This window comes from Cyrtonyx montezumae, unplaced genomic scaffold (genome assembly GCF_038088225.1).
Source record: "Cyrtonyx montezumae isolate F1298 unplaced genomic scaffold, pur_monq_1.0 scaffold_12, whole genome shotgun sequence".
In the NCBI taxonomy this organism is placed as follows: Eukaryota; Metazoa; Chordata; class Aves; order Galliformes; family Odontophoridae; genus Cyrtonyx; species Cyrtonyx montezumae.
Genome location: NW_027071848.1, coordinates 22,020,282 through 22,043,650, shown reverse-complemented (window position 1 = coordinate 22,043,650; position 23,369 = coordinate 22,020,282). Strand labels below are relative to the sequence as shown.

Below are 23,369 nucleotides of genomic sequence, written 5' to 3'. Positions count from 1 at the left end.
CACATAACAGGCTGTTGTGTATGATCTGTATGTGATCTGAAAGTTCTTGCAATGTAGATGCTCTGGCAGATGCTGCTGCTGTATGGAATCTCAATCTAACAAGGCTTATTGCTGCCCCTTCTATCCAGTAGTGTCATTTAGCTACAAATTTATGAGATCAGCATGGGCCTACTAATTGTATTGTTGATACAGACCTACCTTGTTTTGGCTGCACCCTTTCTTTAGAGCAGTGAAAATTAATTTAAATATGGAAAGGAAAAGCTTGAAAGATATGTGACAACAAAGTACAGCTGGAAAACAACCCTGTGCCATCAGTGAGGACCAGCACTAACAGCCCATACAGAACTCTGGGGTCAGGTATATCCAGACCAACTGTCCATCCTTGATGCTGAGCCAGTTCCAGTTTAAAAACTGTGTATGGGAATCCTACTGTGAGTGCAAGTGGGTACATTTGTTTCCCCATATGAGGTCTCACAGAAACAATGTGCTGAAGCATGAGTGCTAATATCTTTTATTATAACAGCAAGCTGTACATGATAAGCCCATGTACCCCCAGTCTTCTTTCTGACCCATACAAATTTCTTGGACTCTTTAACATCCATTAACAGTGACTGAGGGAATCAATCAGCACTGCAAGCATAATGTTCTATTAAAAAACAAAAACAACCTTTTTCATTTGATCCCCTCCAGTATAATGACATCACTGAGTAATGGGTCAGGGAACAGAAATTTCTGCTCCCTCTTCACCAGCATAGGGGATAGTAAACACAGAAAGTAGTAGAATAGCTGTAATTTTTATCATATTGCCCCCATATGTACATCTATAGGAAGATATTTCATTCAGCAAGTACACCACTAGAAGAAAAACAGACAGCAACAGAAGCAGCTTTGTGATGTCTTGGGTGCATCTCTGATGCACAGGATTTGCAAGAAAAATTCAGGAAGGAGCTCAGTTGCAGTAACACAGGTAGGACACGAGGAGCAAAGCAACCTTTCAGAAGAGGCAGATGTTGTCAGACTTGTTCAGGAAGCCCTGCAGGTGAGCACAGGCTTGCCGGTTGCGGGTGGTGCGGCACTCCCTGTCGTCTGGAATTTTCTCTATCCAGGCTTGCGAGTCAAGGAAGTACTGTATCCTGAGTGCAAGTGGGAGAAGTAAAGAAAGTGAGTCGTCAGTGCTGACAGAGCAACAGGAAAGCACAAACCCTGTGAAGCTGCCTTCCTCCATCAAGGTGCCTCTGAAATCAGGAGGAGCCACACTAGTCATAAAGCTTCTCTGAAACCTTGATCCATCAGGAGGATAACTGAGCTTTGACTAGAGTTTAGGAAGCTGCCGAGCTGGCGTGAATGTGGGTATACTTGTGCTTTGAGAGACACAAGAAGCTTGGGCTGAGTTTCTATTATAGTTTTGTGGAATAGCCCCCCAAAAATGGTCTTTAACAGGTTCCCTAAGTTTAGCACTCACACTGGTGTCAGTAGATATGGTGGGGGGGTGTTTTAAGATTCTAGGAAGTGGTGCTTACAATTTCACTTAGATAGTCTCCATCCTGGAAGCTTTCAAAGGCACTGCCTTTCTCCAGTTCTGTCCTGGGGAATTAAGTATTTAAGATGCCCTCCTCACTGAGTATCTATTGAGGATAGACTAAATTCCTCCTCAAATAAATTCTCCTTTATTCATTCAGGTATGACAATGGGAAGAATAACGAGCTATTTGCATGCATGATGTAACAGAAAATTTGACAGCTGCTCTTCGATATAGTCCCACCCATTTCTTCTGCAAATGCATACATGTAGCATTTCCCATTCTCTCTCTCAGCTGTGAGTTTTTAACCCAGTGGAAGAATTGATTCTTAGAAATGTGGGAACCAGGCTGTACACAGATAGATTTGAGTGGCTCAGCTGTTTTCCACAGCTGCTGTTTTGACTGTAGACTGACACTCTGCATGTGAGTAAAGCCAACAGGATCAGTCCTGTAGAAATCTGGTTCTCCAGATTCCAAGCATTCCAGCAGTTTGAGAATCAGCAGGATTCATGATCTGTAAGAGCAGCCTCTGTGGCTCAGAAACTACTGCACTTACTTCTTGTTGCAATCAACAGTTTGCCCATCTTTCCCCATGAGAAGGTACCGCTTCCCAGCTACCATCTTTAGCGTGCAAGAGGAGCGCTTTAGGAACTGTCGATGGGCTCCTACTTGGATGCTTTCATCAGCAGCTGTGGTATGAGAAGAGAAAAACTCGTACTTTCCCAATAAAGAGCATAACAATTGCCTACGGGACACAAATCTTTACAATCATTTATAACAGTGCTAAGTCAAGCTAATATTTCATTTGGGGGTAAACACTGTGGTAGGCCATATTTCCCTTAACATTTTTGGATAAATGTAAGTCATTCCTTCCTTTTCTGGTGGTCTTAACCTCCTTAATAGTTGTGGAAGGAGCTTTTGCTCTAGAGATCTTTCGAGTTCTATGGGGTTTCCTTCAATCTTAGAGACTGAAAGAAAAGTCAAGGGAACAGGAAAACTTTATCTTATATTTCAGATTGATCTTTAAAACTGACAAACTAAATTCAAATGTATTGAGGCTCGACGGTTCAGCAGGCAGTATTAAAAACTCCTTAGTCTGCTTGACTTGAATTCCACTGATTTACCCACTATGCTATTGCTTATGAAGTTGCTTTGTAGGAAATGTACTTTGTGATCTCCACATCAAAGTAACTTAGAAGATTGTGGTCTAAATTCTATTCATAGTATATCCATTACTGAAATGACACAACATCTGGAAAGATACTTATTTAGCAACACAGGATATGAGTATACTGTGTTTTTTTGCTAGAACACCAGTTTACAAAGTTCATTTGGAAAAAAAAAAACCAAAAATGAAGATGATGTAATCAGTGTGTTATTTTCATACCTTCTTTCTAATTATAATGCAAACTGTCATGCACAACTGGGGTGACCAAGTCAACATCAAGCCAGATTACATCGCAGGTAAGACACCACAAACTTCCTAACAGCTGTCAGAAACTTGTGCAGCCTCTGCTGTCTGAAGTATTGTATTACAATTATGAAAAGTTTAACAATCAAAATGAAATTCTAGGAGGAGAATAAAAACCTGATTTAGAATATTTTAACACTAGTACAGTTTCAGAGAATTTGATACAGAGTGCAAAACTGTGAAACATAGCACTAAGAACAGTATCAATTTCCTAGTTAAAGCTTGAATTAATTTTACATATCGTAGATATAGACCGGTCAGAAGTTGGTCTTCATTTCTGTATACAGTTTCACATCTGCATATTTCCAAAGAAGCATGCAGCACTGTAGATTTTCTAATATAATCCAAGACTTTCTGTTGTTCCTGTGCTACATGGTACACTGATTCTTTATTTTGTTCAAAAGGAGTGCTAAGATGAATCAGAAATATTTGAGGGAATTGCAAGTTTTCACCTCAGTTTCATTTTGCATAAATTATTATGGTGCTTCTCACTTCAAATGCTTCACAAATGTCCTGGCAGATTTCATACTCTAAGGGATCATAGGCACTTGAACTATTAAAGTAACAGTTGTTACATAATTTTGCAATTTTCAGTCTCCATATATATATATATTGATATGTATATATATATAAATTAGGAAATAGATGATTTTTTTAATATATAAATCTGTCTCTCTCTCTATATATGACTTGTGTGATAGCACACCTTGCTTTTTCTTCATCATGTCTTAGTTCCTCTTTCCAGCCTTTATCAACTCAACTGAAACAACATGATGCTCATAACCTGCTTCATACAGTGCAAATAAATGAGTATTTTGAAGAAGGTGGGAATGAGAGATGTCACCTCTTCTGTTCAACTTTAGGTTCAAAGGATATCTATCTCTTTCAAGTACCAAGAACAAAATCTTTCCAGGGCTTGCCCATGAGCTGCAAGAACAAATGCAGTGAGGCCCATAGCTCTTAAATTCTTCAGATCCTGCAGGTTTTCTGGAGGCATTAAAGAAACTTTCCATTGTGTTATTATGATCTTTCAGAGGCAGTGTTTTGATCATGAAATGCATTATGATTTCCCTGCATTGGGAAAGTCCTGACTATCACTGGCATGTCTCTGGATGCATGGAGTAGGGACTTGGTCTTCTGACTAACTAAACATTTGACACAGATCACAGGTTGTGTGCCCTGAAGTACTGTCTGATACCACTTGCCTTCTAGGTGAAGATCAAGAGAATGGGATAATTATTCTGCTTAAGGAAGTTTTGAAACACTTTTTCTTTAAAGGGAATCCCTAGCTGACAAACTCAAAACTGAAAACCACATGATAGCTTTGTGGCTGAAGTCTAAGATGTCATCTGACAGCCTTTTCAGAAATTACTTCAAAGATTTCAGTGTTCATTGATGCTGCTGATAAAGTAAAACTCATGTGGGCACAGCTGGAATGGCAGGCCTGCAAAAGGACATTGTCTGAGAGCTGTGCAAATCTTTGCATTGCAACAAAAGAAAATAAAAATGCTTCTTGTTATCACGATTATTAAAATTATACACAGAGAACCTAATATATACGTACATGTTTTGGAGGGTTTGCTTCAGACTAGCCCAACTTTGGAGCCATGGACAAATGTAGCTGTAATGCGTCTTCTGGATTAGCTCTCATCTGAAAGGACTGGAGGTATGTACTCTGGGATTGCTACATAGTGTGAGCCAAAGCAACCTACACCTGAGTTGAGTCTAAGAATGATGTAGCTGGGCCAAGCCAATAAAATCAGTCTTCTTCTAGGCCTAAGATATCTGACTGTAGTTCTGACAAGGCACCTGAATGGCTCATGCTGGCTAGTGTTTAGTAAAAAAAAATTCCTTTAGGTGAACAAAAGAAGCTAAATGTTTTGATACTTACTGTATTTAAGGATTCTCTGAATTTTGACCTCATAGTAATCAAAAACATTCTTCTGTGTACTGTTGAGGAGCTCCACTTCATAGACTACAACAGACAACAACTGTGTGAGGCTACATGGAAACATGGAGTTACATCCAGAAACTGAAAAATAGCTATGCTTTTACTGTAAGTCAGTGCAGAGGGCCAGTATTCTATCACTTCACAAATCATGGTATTATAAAGGCAACAGGATAGATATGCTGTGTACCTAATATATTTTTAGAAAGTTCAGTACTAATCAGTAACCTCTAAATTTATATTTTCTTTGGATATATACCTTTTAGAATAAGCTACTATATGATTGAGTTCTTGCTTTTTCTTCCTGTGCTTTTTGCTCATGCCTAATTCACCAAAGCTGTGAAATCAGTTTTCCTTCAGTAGCACATCCAGTTTTCCATCCATAGAAGAGGCCAGGCAGGCAAATTAACCAAAGAGAAACTATTCTCCTAGCTCTGCAGAAGACAACAGCTAAGCTTTGCATGCCATCTGTGAAAACTTCTCTTTATCTCATAAATCCTATAAAATTATGGATCACGGAGTTAGTGGTACTCACAAAAATGATCATTTCTAGACCCTGCAATACAGTGTTATACATTTTTCCTTCTTTAACATCCAACTACAGCTTTCAGAGGTCTTATTCTTCCCCTTCAAGCTCAGATGATTGCTTTAGCATTTAATCTCCTCAGCTTCCTGGACAGAAAGAGGATCTCTTCTCATTTCAGGAGAGGTCTAGGCAAATAAGACTCCAAATTTATCCTTATTTTTTGAAAAGATTTGCTTTTAAAATACACTGACAATTGTCTTTCACACCTTACCATAATCTGCAATAGGCTCATAGCACACAAAATTAAAACGTGCATTTTCTTTCAAGGTGTTACTGAAAGTTGATTTTTGTCTTGGGCAAGGACCTAGAATGAAGAAAAGATATGATGTGTCTGTCCATCATTGTTGATACTTAGATAGAACAGTATAAAATTACTCATCCACTCAACGTTTTAACAGACAACAACACAGCAGAACAACTTCATTATAAGTGTGATTTTTTTGTTACATACACGTACATATATTTATATAAATCACATTCAACTACCAAATAATCCTGGATATCTTCAAAACAAAAGTTTTTAGTAAAATGCATAAAATAAATGCACACGCCTTTTCTGGGTATAAGAATTCTCACATGCATGGTTCTCTTCAGATGGTATATTTAGATGTTCTTTACCTTCTGCACACTGGCAAACTTCAGCATGGCACACCTTGGAAAGCATGGCACTGTGCTGGGGAGCACTGTAGAAGACACTGCACTTTCTGTCTGTGGAAATGAAACAAACTGACCTGGCTTACAGCAGTCAGGTGGGAGAGCTTAAGTGCTTGAATTACACTTGTTGCCCAGTTTTCTGCTGGTCCAAAGGAATCAGCATATGAAGGGGTGAGATAGACCTCAGAAATCCAGGAAGACCTGTAGCCTAAGCACCTACATGCAGTACAGGTACTTGACTTTCATCTGGACTACAACCTGGCTGTTGCTTCTGTGGTTTTGCTTTTTTTTTGTTGCTGGGACTGCTGTTGTAGTTTTAAGTTGGATTGTTCCCCTTTTTTTGTTGTTGTTCTGTCAGAAAAACATTCATCTTAATTTTATTTTTTAGCAAGGGCAACAATTAGCACTACCTGTTTCAGAGGAAGGAGGCAGGATCACTAATGGTTAAAGTACCCATAGACAACAAATAGAAAAATCAGCGTGGATGAAGCTCTAGGTATTATTATTTCAGGGTAATTTCTAGGTATTATTTCTAGGTATTATTATTTATTGAATTCCTCAGCTTCAAGTTTAGTAGAGGTCTGACCTAATTTTCAAATATTGTCATCATAATTCTGTCAAATGGGGATCTTAAACTGGATATTAATACAAATAACTGCAGACAGGTTATTTTAATACTCAAAAAATTTATGTGGTTTCACACAGGACAATAAAAACACATTTTAATAAACAGGAGTTTGCTGTTTTAGGTCTCACTTTCTGATCAGTTATATCACTTTTATACACTCTTACCTGGGCTGTAAAAATCATAGAGGATGGCATTTGCTGGCTGAACCAAGCCCATTGGATTGATTTGCTTTGCCCCAAATATTATACAGTCTGGTTCTGGTCCACTTGTGAGCTGGACAAGAAAAGAATAACAGTTGTGAAGTGTGAGCTAACTCTCTCCAATTAATTCCTTACTCATTTGCGCTTATACCAGCCTGGCTAGTGTGCTTCTGAAGGCACAGATGAGTTAATTCTGATATTACTGATTTTTTTAATTCTGATTATTACTGTATTGATCTCAATCTATAAATATTAGACTTCATGTGTTGAGTGAAGCACAGACTACTTCTGCAACATGGAAGAGCTGAGGATGAACATGCATGTCTACCACCTTTCCTTCCCCTGCCCTCTTTGAGCTGAACTTTCAATATTAATAAATGACAAAAATCACAGGAAGGTAATGAAGTGTGAAAAACAATAATAAGTTTAAAAAGAAGACTGTGCATACTATATGAAACAGTAGATCATAAAACCATTGGGCTTGCTTACCTCACCGAAGTAGAGCAAAACCTTTCCTTCCTTATACTCAAAGTGCTGAATATATTGATCTGAAGACGTTACCAACTATGGGAAGCCAACAACAACAAAATAAAAACAAAAATGTAGACCAGCAACATCATTGCTATAATGCCCCATATTCTTGTTTGCTTTGTTCAGACATTTGTTTTATTATACTTTCTTTCTTCCTCCCTGAAGGAAACAGTGCCTGGGAGCACAAACCCAGGCAAATCTCCACTAGACCAGCAGGCCCTAGAACAAAAACTCTGTAGCTGCCTTCACAGAGTGCTGTGCTCCATGTTCCTGTTACTGTGCCCTGTGGGCAAGACCCACAGATGTTTTTGCTTTCTTCCCTGTAATCAAAGGACACACCATTCTGCTTTGTTACAAGACAGCAATTTCAGCAGAGACACCAATATGTGTAAAGACAAGAGAATGTTTAAGTGCTCTAAAAAGCCTTGTGCTAATTTCTACTACAAAGAACTAAAGGCTTAGTTCACCAGCAGCTTTCCATTTCTTGAATATATTCAATGAACAATTTTTTCAAGCAAGATAATGAAAATATGCCTATCCAAAATCTGTTTTACTTTCATTATTCTATGTAGTTAAGAAAGATTTACAAAGATAAATTTTTTTCATAGAAAAGGTTGTCAAAGAATGCACATAAAAAAATGTGTTTCTCACCTGTTCAAGGTCATTTGTGTCAGGCTCCAAGCCACTCAGCAGAGAGAGATCAACTAGGGACATCTTTGGTGGATTGGAACCTGTGGACCTTTACAAGGGAGTCTATCAATAGTGAACATCTGTACTGAACTTTGACTTGTTCTCCAAGCTTTGTTTGGAGAGGTTAGCTCTCCTTGCTCAAAAAAACCAAAACAGTCAAACATTCTCCTCCATTTAGCTATCTTATGTGGATTTTAATTTTCAGATTAGCTGCCTACCGCATTAAATGTCACAAAGTAAAATTAATTGCATAAACCAGTCAAATGGTTATCCAAAACACACGTGCCTCCTCTGACCTTGTCGTCCAGGCTTTCATTATCACTGATTGGCAGAAACAATTGCCTTTGAAGGGAATTGTTCCTTCTACCATAAAGTCGTAGCTGAAGGTAGGAAAGATAGGGAAGGTAAGAAGCACTTGTAAAGTGTCCTTTATTATCTACAAGGAGGATCTAAGAAACTAGCTTGCCGAGAGTCTTCATGAGCAAAGTAAAATTTATAGCACCTTCACTTTTCATGGTCAACATTCTCATTGCCCTAACTGCCTGCTAGGCATACATATATATTGAGCTTCTGATCTCCAAGAAAGGAGACTACACAACATCTCTGGAAAAACAGCTTGGATGCTGAGTTCATGGATATGAGAAAGGTGACCAAGAAGAAATGCAAACAAAAATGAAAATATGTCATAGTGAGGGGCTGATCTCCAGACCTACCTGACACAGATTTTGTACTGCAGAGATTCTGTTTTACTGGGCAAGATCACATCCCTTTTCCTTCTGTTGTGGATATCAAACCACTCTATTTTAGACAAGGTCTCAAAATCACTGGAGACTGAAGTGAGATAATCTTCATAATCATAGTTTTCCTCAGAGTATACAGTATCTGGAGATGAAAGTCACAATCAGCCATGCAGAAATTTGAGTTCTTGTAATTTATTATTTAATTACTTTATTTTTTAAATGATTGATAAAATGGACAGTCATGCTACCTCAATGAGATTTTATTAAAGTTTGTGTTACACCATCTCGGTGTTTTTAATCAATTAAGTTTTGAAATTTGAGCAATAATTTTAGTAAGAGACAGCAGATGTAGCTAAGAATGGGGTTTGTGCAATCAGTTAACATACAAAGTACAACCCTTGCCTCAAAAAGTTACATATACAAACAGAAAAAAATGCAGAAGAATGCAGACGTAGGCAGAGAATCTATGCTTCAGAGATATGAAAACAGCCTTGATCATACGAAAATACCTAAAGCATATCTGTCTCAAAGAGTACTCTAAGGCCACTTGATAGATCCTTATTAGTTGAAGAACTGAGCTCCCTGCAAGCGAGCCAAGAACAAAATGACAGGAGTTTATTAAAATATTAATAAACTGAATGCTGAATAGCTATGCAGGTTTCAGAGACCTCTCTCTTCCCTTGCTTCACTCATGTATTCCCACTCTCCAAGGCTGGACAGTCATTGAATAACATGTTACTTATGAGTTTCAACCACTTTCCCTTTTCACTTACCAGAATACTGAATCCTTCCTTCCACTTCCACTGTCAAAATCAGGTCATTACATGGATTGTTTTTCAGCTCAGGTGACCAGTACATTTTCAATATCTAAGACAAAAGCACAGACACAAAATTCATAAAAATATAATTTAAATGACATGTGATTTGCTCTTCAAGGACTTTACCAAACGTTGCTGAGACTTGGAGTGTGGAGGGAAACTTAAGTCTCTCAGAGACACTGATTACTCATAGAGAACTGCCATGGGTAAAAGCAGGAGAGGTCTGTGTGGATACCCTAGACTGCCTGAGACCTTTGATGCAATTCTCCATCCCCATCACAAGAGGGTCTTTCGAACTCCTGACACCTATCTGCAGGTTTTTCTAGTTAACACTTCACAGATTTCATGATGTTAAAGATAGACAATTTTGACTGCTTATCAGGGCAGTTCACAGGCCATCCATTCTAGAAACTTGGTGGTAGGAACAAAAAGAACGAAGCCACGGGAAGTAGTTTTTCCTTTGGTGTTCATAAAGGGAATGAAAGAAGTCCATCTGGAATCTGAATTTCCAATTATGGCTTACACTCATTGTCCCATTTCCTTTGCCTTTTACAGACACTTCAAGTTTTCTCCCAAGATCGAACTGTAAGCAAAAGCAAAATAGCAAAGATTTAGTGTGTGCTTAGCTTTTGATCTATTCCTTCCCTGTGATCAAAACAGTCTTCTTTATCTTTCTCCTCAGAAGACATGGGAAATCTATAGTTATGGAGAGGGTTATAAGACCACACATCTAATGGGATTTTCAATGTGCTGGGCTGGAACATCTTATTCTGCCATTCTGTAGCACAGGACAAATTTTTTTTTGAGTTCATTATCTCCTCTATAGCCAGGATTTGACATTTCCTCAGGGCCCGACACACTGAATATCAGAAATTTTCCCCAGTGCCCTTTTACCTCAGTCCTTAGCAAGATTTTGAATGCTTTCCTGGCTTATCCCCACTGATGGAGGATGTTCACATCACTAAAGAGGGGTTGGAAGAACTTTGCTGCTAGCCAGATTTTGATGTATTTTTAACTTTAAAGAGATTATTTTGTTGTTTTTTACAGATTAAATTATTAAAAAATAAATGATGATTGCTTAATGAGAGAAAAGCTACACCACGCTATCCAATGCTTCTCCTGTTTCAGCAAAAAGTATGGAACAAAGAATAATTGTGTACCTCTAGCATCTTCTGAATCCCTTCATCAGTATCAGTCAAAACAATAGTATAGTCTTCTCTCCTTCCAGGTGTTCCTATTCTTACAGTCAGGTTGGTGGGAGCATTATTCAGCGTCTTTATGCTATATGCTGACATTGCTTCCAGGGCCACAACTGTGTCCTAGTTGAGATAAAAATGAAAAACAAACCAAACCAAAACAACAACAGGAAACAAACAAAAAAATGCCCCAGAATTATACCAGATTATTTCAACAGTACATATGGTTGATCAGTTATCTAAAGCTGTTCTTCAATTCTAGCTATTATGCTGGTTTGGAGTTCTTCTGTATCTGTTCCCACCTTCATGTATTGTTCATTTTATTTCTTAGTTTCTTCCTTTGTCATTAAAATCCCCCAAACACTGCAGGCCTGATCTGACTATCATAAATCTTCATAAAGCCTTGTAATGTCATTAAGGGACAGATTTTCTTGGTGCTTCATAAATTAAAAAGATCTGAGAGGAATAGTTAAGATGCTTTCACACTTGAACGATAAAGCCCTCATGGAAGTCCCGTTTTCTTCCTATCCCTTGAAATGCCATGAGACTGATGGTCAAGTACCTGTGTAGAGCAGAATCCTCCACCGTAATTCTTTCTTTCTGTCAGCCACGTAGCAATAGGCATTGCATACTCCATATCTTCCAAGAGCAATGTTTGAAGCAAAGCATAGGCAGTGGTTTCCACTGAGACTGCATTGTTGCCATTCCCCCAGTAGCGCTGCTGCTTTGCTGCAAGAATAACAGTCTTGAATGCCATTGATAAAGATATTTGCCAAAGATGGCTGCTGTTTTACACAATAGGTATTGCATGTTATGACACTGAGGAACCACAAAACACAGGAATAACATGCCATTTTTAGTTTTGAATTATGCAGCCATCAAAGTCTTATGATCCTGTTGTACAGTGATGTCCATGTGCTGGTGGGACTCCAGATATAATAGTACTAATTATCCCCATATATCCCTACTTTTATATTACAGCAATTAAACCATGATTTCTTTGTCAAATTATGAGAAACTTTAGAGACGGAACATTGCCATACACCAACCCAACACACTCCAGACATGTTTCAAAAAAGAAGAGGTAACATCCACGTGGAACTGAAACACAGTACTAGTGAGAACCTCTGAAGGTGGACAGACTGGAAAAGACAACTTCCCTTTTACTCACAAATCCATTTTTACTGCTCCCATATGGAGCTGCTTTTTCCTACTTCTTTTTCAACCACTTGTAATTTATTTGTTTATTTATTTATTTCATAGAATCATAGGGGTTGGAAGGGGCTTCAAGAGATCATTGTGTCCAACCCCCCTACCAAAGCAGGTTCCCTACACCAGGTCACTCAGGTAGGCGTCCAGGTGGGTCGTGAATATCTCCAGAGGAGACTCCACAACCCCCCTGTGCAGCTGTGCCAGTGCTCCATCACCCTCACCATAAAGAAGTTCTTGCGCACATTCATGTGGAACCTCCTTCGTTGCAGTTTCTGTCCGTTTCCCCTTGTCCTGTCTCCACACACCTCTGAAAAGTGTCTGGCCTCGCCACTTTGTCCCCCACACCTCAGATATTTATAAACCTGGATCAGGTCCCCTCTCAGTCTTCTTTTCTCAAGGCTAAAGGGACTCAGTTCACTTAGCCTTTCTTCATTATTTATTTGTTTGTTTATTTTTGACACAATTTATGGGTGTGGAAACTTTGGAAGGAGCAAGGGAAGAAGAAAATGTAGATTTCTATATCCCATGGCTTTGTTCCATCTCCAGTAACAGGTAGGACCACAATGCAAAATTCTCAGCACTAAATTGGTAATTTATAATTATACCAATTGCACAAATTACATTTATATATAATTATGTAATTAAAAAATTTGGGTATATTGCACATATACATTCATAGTTTTATAAAAATTAAATGCCTATTTATTTCAATTTGCTTTATTAGCATATCAGAGTGCTAAAAGCACTCTAATTACAAGTTGAATTTTTAAGAATAGTTACTAATACCTGCATCAAAAACAGAACAGCTCCTTAATTTTTCTTTTGCACTCTGGGACTGAACACTATCAGGCTGAGCAAGCGTCAGAGCATAAGCAGCAACAACGGTAGAATAGCAGTCATTATTTCCAGGAAGTTTGTTATTCATGTAAACCACTGATCTTCTAACAGCTTGCACCTGTGAGAACAGAATGAAAATATCATCCACACCTACTGTTACTGCTGGTGTAAGTACTCAGAAATTAGAATACTCCGGAGTAGTTATTTTCTATGTATTTTAATAACTATTGTTTTGTGATTAAAGCCATCAGTGATGGAGTGTGTAGTTCAAAACACTTTGCTGTACATTAGCTCAGGGCATCTTTTCCAATCCATCACAGACTTGGTAAACAGAATATTACCTTCCCATTCATAGTACTTTAAGACAGTGGGGTGAACATGCCATTGTGCAATAGACTTCAAACTTAAAGATAAAAAGTCAGGCATCCTACCACATCAGATGATTCTCTGTAAACCTGTAGAGACTGTTGCAATGCTATAGTTACAAAGGCTGTCAATGCCAGGTTGTCTTCTGCTGTCTCAATGCCGCCCTGGAAGATGAAACATGAAAATGTAAAACACATGTATTTGTTTAAACATAGAAAATAACTTTTCCATGAAGACAAACAACTTCTTGTCAAATCATTAAAGAACAGAACATATAATTTCACACTTTAACTTTGTTCAGTAACTCTTGTCCACCTAAAATATATCTTCTATAGCATCTTTAATAGGCAACTCTGGGAGACTGGGAACCCTGCATCTTTTATCCTGTAAAAAAATATTTAATTAACTCACTGTTAAAAAAAAATCCAGTTTTTGATTGGAGCAGTCCTGGCTTCAGTTCCCTAAAACTGTTTTGCTTTCTCACCTACTCCTTAAGACAAGAGTCCTTTAAAACTCTGAGCTTTTTGCTTATAAAGGATATATACACCATTACTTGGTCACTTATCATTTTTACTTCATTTATCATTTTTACTTCATTTATCATTTTACTTTAAGCAGAGTAAACACATTGCCTTCTCTAGCTTTCTTGCTCCCTGAAGATGTGCATGTTCCTGTTCTTTCTCATTCTTTGGCTCACACTCTTCTTTGACAATTGGATCATTATTACCCCTCTTTTTCACTCAGCCTCAAATGTTTATTGAAATAGAGATGGTTCACTTAGAGAGATTGTAAGTCTCCTCATAAGTGCAAGCAGTTTCTGAAGTAAATGTGAAATAGAAGTATCTCAATATATACACAGGTTAAAAGCTCTTAGGGCAGTTTCTTAGCTGACTGGTTTTAACAGCAACTTTACTGACTTTGAGGGTAAAAGCCATGCAAGTGTTTATAAAAATATTAACAAATATTTCCCTCGTGAGGTCTGTGCAAAGGTAACTACATTTTCATTAGATTTTGGATTTTTTATTTTTATACTCAAATTTTATGCAGAGTTGTATCTACAGGAGTTATATATGCTAACATAAATTCTTGAAAATTCTTATAAAATATTCAGCATTTTCTTTTTCATTGGACTGTTTAAAAAATGGAACAGAGAGGCTGTGGGGTCTTCATCTTTGAAAGTGCTCAAGACTCAGCAAGAAATGACCCTAAGCAACATAATGAGGCCTGTTCTGGGTGTCTTTGGACTAGAAGAACTCTGGAGATGCCTTTGAGGTTGGATATTAGGAAATGTTTCTTCTCAGAAAGAGTGGTAAAATATTGGAAGAGGCTGCCCAGGAATGTGGTGGAGTCACTGTCCTTGAAGGTTTTCCAGAAACGTGTAGATGTCACACTGAGACACATGGTTTAGAGGGTATGGTGGTGGGTTGATGGTTGTACTAGCTGATATTAGTGTCTTCTCAAACCTATTATTCTGTGATTCCATGATTTTACAAAATATAAATTATTATTCTATTTACCCATGAAAATAAAAAGCATGAATTTTTACCAAGCACAAAGATCTCAGAGCTGATTCTGAGTCCTCTAGAAGTATAGGTAAACTGCAAAATCACCCAAGATGGGATCAAAAGATAAAGGCGGTGACATGCTTCTCTGATGGATCTATTAGCAAATTCATTTTACATTACAGACTTTTGTGTTTCTTACATTACAGGTTTATTTAAAAAAGGTAGTATATATATATATATATACACATACATAAATATATATATGCTGTATTCAGAAGTTCAGGATATTCCTTTTCCTTACCAGGCCTAAAGGTGCAACTGATTCTTCTTACTACCAATGACCCACCTGCATTTTCCTGTCCATTACTGGATGATGGTCATGGAATGAACCATCTGCCTGCTGTTGACGAAGCAAGTAGAATATCGAGTTCAGTATGTGACTGTCTTCCACACTAATGTATTCTTTGCACCTTGAGAGTACTTTAACAATGAATGCAGTTAACCTGCACAAAAGAAAATATTTTAAACCTGTGCTGACATATGTTTACTGAAGAGTATATTGATGGGAAGTCAAGCATACTTAATCTCTGGATAGAATCTTAACGAACACAGTGTGCTCACAGGAAGCTGGAGATTTCTAGTGCAAAATTAGAATTGCAGAGACAATATGAATGCTCTGTGGCAAATGCAAAATAATCAGGGGGTTTTGTATAACTTTCATAAAGAGCTAAACATGAACAGTCTTAGAAGACTAATCCATGACCAAAGTACATAGACAATACCATACTCACTACACTACCAACTTCCTGCATCCCCCAGAAAGAATAATGCATCAGATGGTAACAGTGGAATTTTAGGAGGAAAAAAAGAACCAAAGCTGGTTATGAAAAATACATTTACCAAACACTGCTGGGTGTTCTTTTAAAGGCTCCATAGGAGCCGTCATCCTTCTGAAATTCAAGCAGTCTTGTATAACCTGTACGAACAAGACAGCACAGAACTGCTTAGAAGATACACATAATTCTTGATAATTTTCATATATCATGTTTACTAACATGGACATGTTCAGCATTGATTAGTGGATCGAGTGCACAGATGTGTCCATCAGAGATGAAATATCTGTGTCAGTAGACCTCTGACACAGAAAAAAGGCAAAACTTTCAAGGTACTTTGTCTTGTTTGATTTAGAAGAAAAAAACTGAAAACTCTAGGTATCTATAAATACATGGCTAACAAGGCATTTTATCCATGGTGATTGTTGGGAAACTTATTCCTCATTATTGAAAACTTCTCAAGCTGTTGACTTCAAGGTGTACAGAATCAAAAAATAAACAAAATATAATCTACCCATGTCATATTAAGGCTTAAAACTCATGCAATGTGATTTCTGATCTTGACTGTTATTATCTTGACAACATCTATATCATATCTGTATCACATTTGCATTAGTATGAAATGATTTGCACTGTACAACTGCCCTTTGCTGTCTTTTTTATCTGAGTTGACACTGATCAACTTCAATTTTAATTTCTGCTTCTAAATTAACCAAGGGAGAGGGTGGACTGTGAATGCCAATACTCTGCAATGTCAGATGCAAGCTGTTAGCCACCTGAACCCTTCCCACAAGTTTCTTCTTCACTGTGTTAAGACAATGCTAGTTCTTTTGGCAAGTAGCAATAGTTAGTGTACAATGTGAGGAGATAATATAGACAGTGTTTGTTGGTTTCTGTGTTGCTGTTGCTGTTTTTTTGGTTTTTTGTTTTTTTTGTTTTTTTCTGTGTACCTTTTTCAATCATCTTAATGGCTTCATCCTTTCGTTCAGGATTAAAGTTCTTCCACTGCTCACTGGCATCCAAGTACTCAATAGCATAGACTGTGGGAGCCATTTTCACCATTGTTTGCTCTGCACAACCTGTGGGCACTTGAATAAGTTTCTCAGTTCCATTGAGACTAAGACAGTTTTCAACAGAATCACCCATAGGATTTCCTGTTGTAAAAGACACAATCCTTAAGACATACGGTATTTCAAGCTGACTGGTATAACATAAATAAATGTGATATTAACAATAGGTTAATATTATCCAGAATGTGCTTATTGTACAGTTGCTTGATACTTCTCACTATTAAGCCATTTTAAGCCATTTTTGACTTCATAAGGCTGAAGAAGAGCAAGGATGATTGCTCTTCTTCAGACTTGAGCTGCCAGGTCCTGGAGAAGCTGGAGCAAGGACGCTGGGACAATGAAGTAGCATGGAATAGAAAGAGTCCTGAGGCTGTTGTAAGTGGGGAAGCAAAGAGAGGGGAAAGACTGGTGCCTCACGTCACCAGGAAGCTCTCGTCAAATCAGAACTGATACTCTCACAGGGGGAAAATATCATCCTTTAATCATGTGAAACATGTTTGGCAGTTTTTACCTTTACATTTACAGTTTTCTCTTTTGATGATTTTAGGCATCTCAGCACTTGAGAAAAGGGATTTGAAATGCAAAGCACGTAGCCTTTTCATAAGGGATGCATTATTGTACAGTTCTTGGGAAAACCTGTTTTTAACTTTGATAAGATTATTTGCTGTTATATATTTTAAAATTATGCATGCATTAGTACGTAAAACATTACTTAATGAAATGAATGAATGGTTTTACAACTTTCTTTTTAGAAAAACAGATATTTCTAGAACTAATTAGAATTCGGTATACTTATTCCTGAACAGTAAAGCAAATTTCTACAGAGCTACATGAAGTGTGGGGTTACTAATGATGGGCAACTTTTCCCTTCTCTGACCTCAGTGCTCTTAGTCTGGGCATAGTGAGACAGAACTATTCTATCCAATGCAAGTGAGAAGGAGCAATCAGAATGAGGTAGGCTACTAGTTTAATCTTGGGGCTGCTTTCTTTTATAACCTGGGCACACAAAACAGACCGTTTGGACCATGGCAGAAAACCTAAGAATGAATGGAGGCTTGGTGTTCAGAAATGAACAGCAATATGGTCGTGTCTATTCTCACCTACAGAAAAGTATTGATGGAAAATATTGTTTACCTTTCAGGCTAACGAACATGTGACTGTCAGAACCCGGTATCATATCAGATGGTCTGCTAAGGTCCAGTGTATGAGATCTTACTGTAAATAAATAGGGTTCAGAATCCAAACTCTTTAAGCATAAAAATACAGTTCAATTTCAGACCATGCTTGTCATTAAATGTTTTACAGTTGATGGCAACTACAGCAGAAATGTTATTGGAAATGTTAAATGGAAAGTTATGAAGAAAAGTACTTATAATGCTTAATTTTCGTTCATCAATATTTTCGCTTATAATTTCAATTCTTTTTTTTTCTTATTCCTTTTAATACACATTAATTATTAAAATAGAAGCCTACTTAATATAAGAATGCTACTGTTAAACACAAATGTAATACAAATCAATTATAAACATAAAGATAATGCAAATCATTTATAAACATCTATTCAAAAATTGTTTAATTTTTTCTAAGTCTTTTTGCTATGTTTTGAATGAAGAATATTTTTAACTTAAGAAGTATTTCACAGTATTCACAGCAGGCCTACTCAAGATCGCATCTATCTCTAGTTCTTATGTGAAACTTACAGTCACTATTAATGCAAATTGTCTGTTCTTCTCTTTGTAAAACACCTTCAGCCTGTACAAATGAAGAAATAAAAATAAAAACTTTTGCAATTTCACACCTGAAATTAAGTTGCATGAAATCTATGATCATGAACTTTGCCTTAGACCAGCAGATGGCGGAAATAGGTTATTTTGGAATGAAATTTCTTTCCAGGTAAAAGTGAAGCTTGAAACCAGAATTAAAGAGTCCTTGTTGAAAAACTAATCATTTTTACTGACTTTTTATTATTACTGACACATTTCCTTAGAAGAAATTATTTTAACTGAAACCCAGAAAAATGAAACTTCAAAGTTTATTCTCAGCTTTGTGAGCTGTGCAGATAAATTCACAGGTGGACTCACTTTCATAAGCCTGTTTCCTATGAAATCCACCAATTTCTGAGTTCCACGTGTTGGTAAAATTCGAAGTTTTTTCCTTTCTGATTTCCACACGTCTCTCTTTCAAAAACCTATATTTTATAAAGTTATTTCTACAGACAATTTTAACATTTTGGTGTAACACTGAACTCTGAGATAGTGTTGATCTCTAGAAATGTTATGGTCTGTAACAATGGTAGATTTGCATCATCCCATTCATCATCTTTACCTACCAGTCTGCAATATTGACATTAATGCTGCAAAGTTTCTTATTCTCTACTTTGTGTGGATTGAAAGTGGCCCTCAATGGGCTACTTGGATGTTGTAATGAGTCTGTGCAGGTCATTGCTGACTTTTCAAAAGCCATTTTTGTCTAAAAGGCTACTTCTCTTCATCATTTTGAAAAAGAAACAGTAATGAGATAATCAATACAGTATCTTTGCCTGTGTTTCTTTTACCTCTGCAATTGTTATGCTTAAAGATCCATTAAATAGGTATAAAATAATAGTTAAACTTCATGTTAACAAAGGCTACTTCCTTCTCAAACTATCACTAGATGAATATATTCAATCTTGACTTCATAAGAAAAAGAGACTTTTTATACATATTGATGAAGCAGGTGGAATTTAAAGATTAAGAGATATGCGCTGACTGAAGGATGCTGTTGGTATGTCATGAAGTAACACTTATTAATCAAATGCCCACTGTCAACTAGCTATACTTACCACAACTTTGAGATTCTTTCTAATGCTATCACTGTGTCCAAAATTTGAGTCCAAAGCAGTAATAGTGATTGGAATTTCTCCCACAATCAGAGGAACGACTGAGAAATAAGCTGGTGTTGCTGAGTTCGCCTTAACCTCCAGTTTCAGCTGCACTGCCTTCCCGGTTGCTTCTGCAGTGCACAGCCCCTTCTCTGCATTCATTTTCACTGTGACCTATGGGAACAAGGCAATGCATACCACCAGTACTTAGAAAGGAAAATGCTCCAGATTCACAAATGCTGTAATAAGAATGGAAAGTGAAAAACAGATCTAAAAGGAGACTTTTTTTAAAAAACGAAAGAGCAATACATATATTTTGCAAGACATAAATGATTTTTTTTTTGGACTAGAGATCTCTGGAGTTGCCTTCCAACCTGAATTGTTCTGTGATCCTACGGTCTGTTCAAATTAATCTTCACTGGCTGTGAAATCAGATAGTATAGATAATTACATTGCATAATCCCTGAACCACAGGAAAGCAAGAAGGGCAGTGCATTTATTTAGGTCCTGGCATCCCTCCATTCAACACAGCTCAGAACATGCTGATCAGGCAGAGCTGGCTGAGGGACTGAATAGGTAAAAAGAACATCAGTCTGAAAACACTGATGCCCAGTGACAGCCGAAGCCATGTGCAGAGCTGACTAGGTGTCAGATGCAGAGAAAAATTGGCTTTGCATTTTACGCACAATTAATTTTCTCGGTAACATACCAGATTGTATGCTCATAGTTTACTTCTGCATCTCAGATGCCTGTTTTATCAGCTGCTGGGTGTTGCCCAAACAGGTAGTCAGCAAAAAAAAATAGCTGGTTTCTTCAATGAAGTGCAAGAAGATGTCCAAAACCAAGGAATTTAGCTGTGTAACATGATAAATAAAATGTGTTTCATACAGTACTTTGATTAGCATTAGAACTAGATCCTGGTTTTGAGAAGGCTTTTCAAAAGGGAGCACAGTGTTTGGGCAGTGAAAGGTGGTTGGGACATTTGTATTGATGTGTGGCAATCCATCTGCTTACTTATCTACATATGCATATCCCAGTAGTTGGTAATATTACCTGGAGATCATTGGGAAGATAGTTGTAAATCACTGCTTTTATTTCCAGTTGTTCATGTCGTTTAACTGAGTATGGTAATCTCAAGGACACAAAAAAGTCTTTGAAAACATCAAAGGTGTGTGGGTCAGCTATGCAAAATCCTGGGATAAGTGAAAATAGAGAATAGAGAATTACTTAACTTCAGTTGATAAAAAGTTAGGTGTCTGGAAAAACAGCTATGGTTTTTGATAGGTAAAATTTGGCAGAAGTATCCGTAGATTTTGTGAGTTAAATGTGGCCCAGCTTTCCCGCAGAGATCATGTTTAAAACAAAATGACCTTTCCTAGACTTTTGTAAATAAGCTCTATGACCAATACCTGAGTGCAGATGGTTAGAAATATTAAAATATAAAATAGTATTATTGTCACTACATTTTTTGCACCTTTATAGGCATGGTAAAGACAAATAAGACTGTTTTGAGATTTGAAAGAAAAGGAAGAAGTTTCGATTGTTCAGTCCATTCTTCATAGCTCACTTCACCTTGTTTTCAAATATATATATTTGCCCCTAACTTCCAGATGAGTTTTAACATGGCATAGAAGAGAATGAACATCATGGTACAAATGCTTGGTTGTTTTACAGTACAGATTATCTCACTCTACAGTTTACAAGTCTACATTTCATATCTGACATAAGAAATACATGTTCTCTACTCATCCTCACAAACCGAATATAACGACAATATTTTTACCTTTTTGGGGAGATATGCTTATTGCCTGAACTTCCCAGGTAGTTATTGAGTCAGGAGCAATGTTGGTTACACTAAGAAACACACAATAAAATGAATTAAAATGGGTGTATGATGTGTAAATGTTGTTATTTGACAAAGTTTGAGTATTGTAAGGTAAAAAATATTCCCTCAGTTCTGGAGAGAAAATACTTGGAATTATTCTGAATTTCCCTGCACTAGATAAAATAAAGCTGCTATTTATATACATTTTATGTACAAACTTTGATGTGTCATCTAGTTAGTTAATGACAGTACCTATGATTTCCAGGATTTTTAACTTCTTTGAAATGCCACCACCAGCTTTCAGGAAAATAACTGCGCAAGTTGAGAGTCATTTCCTCAAATACTTCTTCTTCCTCATAGTCTGTAAAACAAAAATGAGATTTCTTTTCTGAAGACTTCTGTTGCTGACCTTACACTGTCTTGCAGAGCCACTGACAAAGAGAAAGCAGCACTGAAAAGCAGTCTGAATGAATTCATGTGAGTTTCATCTTAAGCATTTTTCTTTCTATGTTCAACAATAGTATGATGACAAACAAGAACAAATTCCCCATAAGTAATGAGTGGCAAAGACTGAATATGGTCATTTTCAATGTGAAGGTTTTTTTTTTTTTTTCTTTTGGTTGCATGGGTTGTTTGGTCAGAGAGAGAGACACTGGGGAGAAGAAAGGGAGAAAAGAAGGAATAAAATTGTTCCTGGCTAAAGACAGCTTTTTAGAGTTACTTGGAAGTTGTAGTGATAGCACCAGTGATGAAATAGCTACAAGTGATTAAACAATCCTTAGCCTTCCTTTGGCCCTCTGTGAAGGGTAATTTTCTTTACATGATTGTGTATCATTTTTTACTTCTTGCCAAGCTCACTGCGGTTTTCCTCTTCGCTGCCTCCTCCTTCCTGAGGGCTACAGCACTTTCACAACAGTCCTTGAAAGCTTCTCTGCATTTGGGAGAGCCAGCCACCTTAGTTAATCTTTTTTTACAAGTAAACCTCATAGGATTTAATCTCATTCCGTCTTCACAGCATTTGCGTAGATCAGCATCTTGATATTTGCTAGCTGCAACATAATTAAAGGCCAGAATTAGAGGCGCAGAAACAGGAGGAAGCATAAAGGTGTTCATTGTGTTCATTTCTGTTGTTATTTGCAGTTATGATTAATAACATTGCTACAGTCTACCTATACCCAGAGACCCGTGCTCCATCCTAAAATGAGTCCACAGAGGAGCAAAGCGTAGAACCTATCATATCTTAAATATTCCAGTATAAGTTTTCTCTTTGAATTGGGAATGTGGCACACTGGAATTAGGTATTGTGGTACAAACAGTGTTGGATATACTCTCATTCTTGAAAAAAGTGACTGATTTCAAAAGTTAAGAAGATCTGTTTTCAGGTCCTGATGTCTTCTGTCAAGGAAATATCAAACATCGCCTTGATATCACCTATCTCCACTAGTCCTTTTGTGCCACCCATATGAGTGAACATACCAATTCCCAGCATTTTCTTCCGGAAATCCAAAGATCTCTTCTGCCTTCTGGTAGGCTGGAGGCAGGTATACCCTGGGAAGGCAGAATAGAAGAGCTTAGTTTTGACATGACAATAACAGTCTGATCACTCATGTCCATAGTGGAAGACTTATATTAGGACACATCACATTTACAGAAGGCCCATTATTTTCAGTCCCAGCCAACTGTAGCCCTACACCAGGTGAGCTGTGTTCCAATGGACCAGCAGCCAACATCTGGGCTGCCTGAGCTGCCAGCACCCAGCAGAAAACAGAAAAATAAAAATCCTCAGGGACAGTAGCTCTTACAACAGCATGATAAAATGTTTCTGATTTTTAAGCCATCTGCTTCCCCAGGTGTAGATTGATGTGTACAAACATCTAAGG

The 23,369-nt window shown here is 37.4% G+C and overlaps 1 protein-coding gene across 2 annotated transcripts in view; it reads right to left on the bottom strand.

The window, feature by feature from the left end:
- Positions 1-495: 495 nt before the first annotated feature.
- Positions 496-23,369, bottom strand: part of LOC136044756 (complement C4-like) — a 49,301-nt gene continuing 26,427 nt past the window's right edge. For both annotated transcript variants that reach the window (XM_065730254.1, XM_065730253.1), the window contains exons 17-42: positions 22,966-23,037; positions 22,332-22,538; positions 21,742-21,850; positions 21,448-21,518; positions 20,718-20,857; positions 19,626-19,838; positions 18,505-18,556; positions 17,939-18,019; positions 16,685-16,888; positions 15,802-15,877; positions 15,248-15,404; positions 13,462-13,560; positions 12,980-13,148; positions 11,544-11,710; positions 10,946-11,104; positions 10,309-10,368; positions 9,741-9,834; positions 8,941-9,109; positions 8,189-8,276; positions 7,496-7,570; positions 6,971-7,079; positions 6,143-6,232; positions 5,736-5,828; positions 4,882-4,965; positions 2,076-2,208; positions 496-1,133 (exon numbers count right to left, since the gene is read on the bottom strand). In XM_065730254.1, the coding sequence (XP_065586326.1) occupies positions 995-1,133; positions 2,076-2,208; positions 4,882-4,965; positions 5,736-5,828; positions 6,143-6,232; positions 6,971-7,079; positions 7,496-7,570; positions 8,189-8,276; positions 8,941-9,109; positions 9,741-9,834; positions 10,309-10,368; positions 10,946-11,104; positions 11,544-11,710; positions 12,980-13,148; positions 13,462-13,560; positions 15,248-15,404; positions 15,802-15,877; positions 16,685-16,888; positions 17,939-18,019; positions 18,505-18,556; positions 19,626-19,838; positions 20,718-20,857; positions 21,448-21,518; positions 21,742-21,850; positions 22,332-22,538; positions 22,966-23,037 (3,110 nt within the window). In that variant the 3' untranslated portion in view covers positions 496-994. The remainder of the gene's footprint in view (positions 1,134-2,075; positions 2,209-4,881; positions 4,966-5,735; positions 5,829-6,142; positions 6,233-6,970; positions 7,080-7,495; positions 7,571-8,188; positions 8,277-8,940; positions 9,110-9,740; positions 9,835-10,308; positions 10,369-10,945; positions 11,105-11,543; positions 11,711-12,979; positions 13,149-13,461; positions 13,561-15,247; positions 15,405-15,801; positions 15,878-16,684; positions 16,889-17,938; positions 18,020-18,504; positions 18,557-19,625; positions 19,839-20,717; positions 20,858-21,447; positions 21,519-21,741; positions 21,851-22,331; positions 22,539-22,965; positions 23,038-23,369) is intronic.